The sequence below is a fragment of the Nilaparvata lugens genome, unplaced genomic scaffold (assembly GCF_014356525.2).
Source record: "Nilaparvata lugens isolate BPH unplaced genomic scaffold, ASM1435652v1 scaffold9577, whole genome shotgun sequence".
NCBI classification, from domain to species: Eukaryota; Metazoa; Arthropoda; class Insecta; order Hemiptera; family Delphacidae; genus Nilaparvata; species Nilaparvata lugens.
In genome coordinates, this window is record NW_024095320.1 from 1 (window position 1) to 7,315 (window position 7,315).

Below are 7,315 nucleotides of genomic sequence, written 5' to 3' on the forward strand. Positions count from 1 at the left end.
ATTATTATCAATAAAACAAAGAGCCTCCAAATATCTACACTGGTAGTGAGAAAATCTCAACTCTTTGAAATAATCTCTACAACTTGCTCTAATAGATTCACCCACCACCACTCTAACTGTCCAGGTCTGTTTACATTGGTCAAGTAGATACAAGTTTCGGTCGTTTCTTGTTTCAAGTTTTCTTGGGGTGAATGAAGAAAACTTGACTAATGTGAACCCCGCTTGAGAGTAAAATCAAAGATATCATACTCTTTAATTTATTGATTCAACAGTGTTGATAGGAGATGACATTGGGTAATACGGCGAGGCAGAACATCCAAAAGGATCTCTCTGCTGATAAAAGCCATATGAATGAATAAATTGATTCAACGATACTAGTAGTTCTGTGAACAGTAGACCTCACGTAGTATTCTCATCCACAAGTACCTGATTGAAACTGTAGACCTTATGGAAATACAGCAATAGACTGGCTTCTACTCACATCTGTGTAATCACTTGTCAGCTGATTTATGATGAATAATTCTATAGTTTGATTTTTACACTAATATCGGCGTATGAAGGAGACTCCTTTTTCCTTCTATATTATCCTTGAAATGTAAAATTTCCAAAAACCTTGTATATAATGTCGACGCGCAATTAAAAAAGGAACATACCTGTTAAATTTCATGAAAATCTATTACCGCGTTTCGCCGTAAATGCGCAACATATAAACATTTAAACATTAAGAGAGATGCCAGACCGTCGACTTGAATCTTAGACCTCACTTCGTTCGGTCAACAAGATATCATAGATGTTCAAGAGTTGACTTATAATTGCAATTTTTTTTTAAACTTACCGTCATTCTTTGGTTTTCTATCCAATTCGTATAATATCCTCAATAATTTGGGCAGAATTGTAGGAATATCAGAGCCATTAGGAATGATAGCTTCTAGCACTGCTACGGTATCTCTCAGCATATCTTCATTGTCGTCTGATAGATGCAGCATTGTATTCAGAATTGAAGTGATTTTCTCAGCGTTCAAACCTGCAAAAATCAACAAGCAATGGATTCAGCTTATATGTCAGATAAATCGTGCAAAACTTTATGACTATGAACGTTTTTCTGAACAAATTACTAACATTAATAAAGAACAAACCGTAATGAGATTGCATATTTTGGTAATCAATTTATATTTCTATATGGTCCAAAAACAAACCAGCAACGTTGCGGAGCTAGAAAAGGATAGCGCTATCTGCTTTGTCGAATGATAGACAAGACAGCACATCAATGTTAATCAAATACTGCCATTATAACGTGGACCTCACATTACTCCACACAGCACACTTTTGCGATCTCGTGTCCGGAAAAGGCGCTCAAAATGGCCGCCCACTGATCGGCCGCCTTCCGCAACGCCTTGGCTGGCACATCCGCGTGTACCGCCTCCAATCCGCCTCCGCTACCGCCCCTGAACAACTGCCTCCAAGCGGCCAGCAGACCGAACGCTATGTCCTCATTGGCAAAATAGCGACTGAAGTCCTTGTCGCTAAAACAAATTTAAATTTATTGGCCAATAAATTAATTATAATTGACAATAAGGACCGGTTTCCGAGCTCGGGATTTAGCTAAGTTCCAGACTTAAACAGCTGGAGTCAGAAAATTGGCTTTCCGAAACGGGGCGTAGTCGTAGTCATTGTCAAAGTCACGTTTAAATTAAATTCGAAAAACTAGAAAATAAACACAAAATAAAATAAAGAAAAAATAGTGTAAAGTTCCAGCAATTTTGAATTATTAGAAATGCTTCATTTCGTCAAGGAAAAAATCCTATTATAGAATGGTAAATAAATATTTATTTTGCTGCAACTATTTACTGCGACTACGCCCGTTTGGAAAGCCAATTTTCTGACTCCAGCTGTTTAAGTCTAGAACTTACCTAAATCCCGAGCTCGGAAACCGGCCCTTTATATTTGATAATTAATTAATTTCTTCATTGTTGAAAACGATGGAAAGCTAGAAATGATAGCACTATCTGCTTTGTCGAATGATAGACAAGGATAGCTACACCAATGTTAATCAAATACTGGCATTATAACGTGGACCTCACTACATCAGCATCACTTGTTGAATAACCAATTCACTCTTCAGCATCACGATCTGGCAACGTTGCAGGGGTAGAAAAGGATAGCGCTATCTGGTTTGTCCAATGATAGACAAGGATAGCTACCCAAAGTTAATCAAATACTGCCATTATAACGTGGACCTCACTACATCAGCATCACTTGTTGTAACCAATTCACTCTTCAGCATCACGATCTAGCAACGTTGCAGGGGTAGAAAAGTATAGCGCTATCTGGTTTGTCAAATGATAGACAAGGAGAACAACTTCATGTTGATCAAATACTGCAATTATAACGTGGACCTTACTATAGTCAATATTTTATTGAGAAATAACATCAATAAATTAAGTAATATGTACTATAAAGTTTTAGGAAGATTCATTTCATTCAACTATTGAAGATTGACGTTACAAAGTCAGTGAAAATGATAGGACTTTTCCATAAAATGTAATTGTCTTCCACATCGCTCTCGGAATTTGGAAGGAAACAGTTTTGGGCTAGGCCTGTTGGTCTCTTCTGATCATGTAGTGGATTGTGTATTATGGAATGTAAAATAAATGAATAAATATAGCTTTAATCTATTATACTGAAATTTGTGAAGTGAACAACTACAAGAGTTTACCCTTTTTCAGACTCGTATAACCATAGACCTTATGGAAATACAGCATAGACTGGCTTCTCCACACATCTGTGTAATCACTTTGTCAGCTGATTTATGATGAATAATTCTATAGTCCTGATTTTTACTCTAATATTGGCGTATGATGGAGGCTCCTTTTTCCTTTTTATATTATCCTTGAATGAAAAATTACAAAAACCTTGTATATATTCGAACGCGCAATAAAAAAGGACATACCTGTCAAATTTCATGAAAATCTATTACCGCGTTTCGCCGTAATTGCGCAACATAGAAACATTTAAACTTAGAGAAATGCCAAACCGTCGACTTGAATCTAGACTTCACTTCGCTCGGTCCATAATCTTACCTTCAACAAATATCCACTAAATTAGTTATTCATTACTATGCAATCTTTGTTCACAGACTCCTTTGGATATCACGACGATGATATCTTTTGTCTCGCATGTCCCACAATGGAACATGCTCTTGAACCAAACTTATCAACTTTTCATTGTCCATAGTTACTACTATATAAAATAGAACAACTTCAAAAACAAGACTGTGAAACAATTTTAGGTTAGGAACACTTTGTTGTCTCAGCTCGACTAGTTAGTTCGGCCGGATAGAGCCGGAAAATCCCATTCTATTCGGATCGAAAAATTGATCAGCCGGAGACGGCCGTATGAACCTGTTGCAATGGACGAGCATCTATCCCTTTATTTGTTGGGGATCGTTCGGACGAGTTCGGTAGTTTTCGGCCGATGCTAGTCCGGACGAAAATGGTTCTAGTGGACTGCCCACCTAAAGGATATCAGATGATGAGATTCTAGTAATCCTGGATTTAGTCAATCACAAGGTCATTCCACACAAGCCGTAGCTTAGCTTGAAATACATTTTGCCTTTGTAAATGAATAAATAAATGACATGAGTTCAATGAAGTAATACCTGAAGGAAGGCGCATGCACACAGAGCGTATTCATGAGATCGAGGGTGCAGCAGAGTAGTTCAGGTCGAGTCGAGGACAGCAGAATGTAGGCGAGCCTTGAGGACAGTTGAAGGTCATCCACGGCTCTCGCCAGCCAATGGGGGGACGGATCACGCTCCTCCACTTGGTGAACCACGTCCCAGGCTACTGTGTTCAGAGGCGGACCTACAAGTCGACAAAGTTGTATTATAGCAAAACTGTGATAGCAACACCAATGCTAATCTATTATAACGTGAACCTCACTATAGTAAAACATCAGATTGACAAATTTGACATTGATTTGATGCTAACTTTCAGAAGAATGTTCCTTGATTAGACATTACATTTTATCTTCGTTTTATTTGAAATTGTATTTGAAAATGTTGTATTGTGTGAAGGAGGCAAAATGTGTGAGGCAAACCTACTAATCTCAATCTTACTTATCTTCATCTCTTTCTATCTCCTCCACTCACTCTTCTCTAATCGCTCTCTTCTCCCCTCATATCACTCTCTCTCTCTCTCCTCTCCTCTCTCATCTCTCTCTCACTCTCTCTCTCTCTCTCTCTCCTCTCTCCTCCAACTCTGCCTATTTATCTCTCTTTTAACTCGTTTTTTCCACAGTTTTGGAATCTAACAATCTATGGGCAATATATTTTTGACGTAGTCATGTACTTTAAAAAATACTCGTCAACAGGATCACGAAACGAAACACATGGCTACAACACCAGATTTGGAAGGATCGAGGAGAGGCATAGATTGGATTTCTTTAAGAAAAAAAATTTTTTATGGGGAGAAAATTTTTCAATATACTTCCTAGAGAGTTGAAAGAAATAGAGGAGGTTGAATACCTACAAAAAATTGAAGGAATATTTGGTGGGACTATCCCTATACTCTTTGCAGGAGTATGTCAATTTGACTGCAAGATTTTAGAATCTTGTTTTTTATCAAAATTTGTGACTTCTTTATGTGTAAGGTTGATTTTTGTGACGATATTATAATTCTTGTTGTATTTGACACTGTTCAGATGTATTTTGTGCATTTTGATGAATAAAGAAATTTTCAATTCAATCAATGGGTTTCTACCTGCTGTTTTCATCAATAAAAATTATTATTATTATTTTATTATTATGAATAATTGAGATTTCAGTATAACATTGCTGACAAGCAAATTCAACGTGGTGAAGGATCTAGATATCACATTCGAAAGCAAGCTACTTTTCACCACCCATATTGATTATATAGTATTAAACAAGAAAGAAGGCAGCTTGGTGTAATAAGGTGGATTGGCATAAACTTGAAAAATCCTCAAACATTGAAGACTCTACTGTTCCATCGTTCGATGTCACTTTGAGTACGTCTCTATCGTTTGGAATAGATTGATTGATTGATTTATTTGTCACATGCTAGGTCTTGAAAAACTATTGCATTTATACTTACAATAATTATACAATGCGAAATTGAAAAATAATAATAAATTAAAATATTATTCCAAATATATACCGAAGAAGAAAAATAATAAGTAAACTCAGTTAAGGTAATTGAAAAATATAAAACTAAGACAAAAAAAGTATAACCTCATTACAATTGAAAAATATTAATGATTGATGAGAAGAAGAACATTATTGTAACTAATTAATGAGAATAATGATTATTAAATAAAAAGTGAAAGAAAGTTATAATGAAGGAAGAAACAGATGATGAAGGAGGGTACTCGAATTTAGAAAGACAATTATTATATAAGATCTCCTAATCGAACTATTATGGTGATAATATATATATATATATATATATTATATATATATATATATATATATATAATATATATATTAAAGATGATATAATAAAATAGAGACAGAATAATGCACAGCAAGAAAATAGAATCTGTGCAGGTTTGCACGTCTGGTGTTGCAAAGGCTCATGCCAGATTTGGAGTAGCTCCCTTATAAACAGTTCTGCAATGTGGTGAAAATCTAATCTTTGGAATGGCAAAGAATGAAGTTTGATCATTTTTTTTTTGAATGACTGTCTTCATGGACGTATAGAAGTTGGCGAACGAGGAGTTGTGTCGTTGTACCGACGCGAAACTTGAGACAGTACCACCAATTTCATGCCGTTCTTAGAAGCTGCACTGATCCGTTAGAAAAATGCGTTGTAGTTGGTAATAAACTGTCAAATAAAATCGATTTTTATTGAAGTGTCAAGAATTTTTAAGAGGAAAATACGATCCTTGCAGGAACCTATTCAACAGTTATGAATTCCGAAACATTCGACTGAGTCACTGTCAATGTTGTAGAACCGTTCCATAAGCAATAAAAATATACATCGTCAATTCTACAGTTTTAAGGTGCGTACAGACTTTCGCTCTGCTCCGCACCCCGAACGTCACTCCAGCAGAGCGATTGATGATCGCCAGGGAGCAATAGTGGTTCGACCGGGGAACGCGAGAAGATCTAACATCTTCCGTAACGTTCATGATGGGTGCGTGGGCGGAGCGACTGTGGTTCGATGGAGGAACGAGGGGGTACGAGGGCGGAGCGTGCTCGATGCGGGTTGGAAGCGCGTATATGTGTACGCAGCTTAAAATGTGACGTGTGTGGTCACGAGACCATGGTCCTGTACCAAATAAAACTGTGTAGAATTTGACGATATATGTGTATTTTTATTTCATTATTTAATTCCGAAACACATTTTCCATGACAGTTGCAATAAATAAAGGTTACTTGTGCCGTTCTATTGCCCGAAAATTACCTAAGCATATACTCACTAGTCACATGGTGGAACGGGTTGGCTCTAAGGGGTGATGTGGAGGCCAACAATTTACAGCTGTGCTTAGTGAGAGAAGTTGTGTGTATTTTTGTGTTCAAAATTTTATAAAATAACTTGATTAATTCAATATGAAGTGATAATTAAGTGTTATATTTACAAATAGTTTGTTGTTTTAATTTCTGTAAATTCAAAATTTTTAGCTTATATATATTTTTGGGGGACGAATTGAACTTGAACGTTTTACGTAGTAACCTACCCTATTTTTGGGCATTTTATTTATTTATCAAAATTTGGGATGGAATAGATTTGGGCCAAGACTGTTGTTCCTTCCTAATCATATTTATATGATTTGTGATTCTGTCCACTAATAAATAAATAAACTATTATTTTTACTCACCGCTTGAACGAGAGTGAGAGAGTCATTGGAAGACAGAGTATCCATGAGGCAAGAAGTGGTCTCAGGCATTTCACACAGCTCTTTTCTCACTTCCTCCACACAGCACATGTTGTGTAGAATGCCTACGATTATTTCCTGTAACAAAACATCACAAATTTCCAGTTGGAACATATTATATTTCACGAATTTTTCAAATACGGTAACTTGAAAATTTTTTACATGCAATAAAATACATGTTTCACTATCACAGTTCTCCGTCAAGAGATATTGTGGTTATATCGGCGAAGTGGTGTGGTTATGCAATACCTACTGTTACTCTTATTATACTAAAGTATAGTAAGTATTGATTGTGTTCATGGGAGGTTGCGGTACATGTACGATTTCGACCAAGGACACGAAAATGCGTTCGGTGGAGCTTTTGACAGTTCAGTACCGGTCGCCATCTTGGAACAGAGTGGAGTGGGCATGCTCACTT

At 36.5% G+C, this 7,315-nt stretch overlaps 1 protein-coding gene across 1 annotated transcript; it reads right to left on the minus strand.

Annotated features, from left to right (window-relative positions):
• Nucleotides 1-841: 841 nt before the first annotated feature.
• On the minus strand, nt 842-7,064 carry LOC120349360. The gene is made up of 4 exons (XM_039419334.1): nt 6,841-7,064; nt 3,659-3,863; nt 1,316-1,523; nt 842-1,024 (listed from the first exon to the last, which is right to left on the minus strand). Exons 2-4 carry the CDS (start codon nt 3,691-3,693, stop codon nt 1,019-1,021), a joined length of 249 nt encoding a protein of 82 aa, XP_039275268.1. The 5' UTR covers nt 3,694-3,863; nt 6,841-7,064; the 3' UTR covers nt 842-1,018.
• Nucleotides 7,065-7,315: the final 251 nt, after the last annotated feature.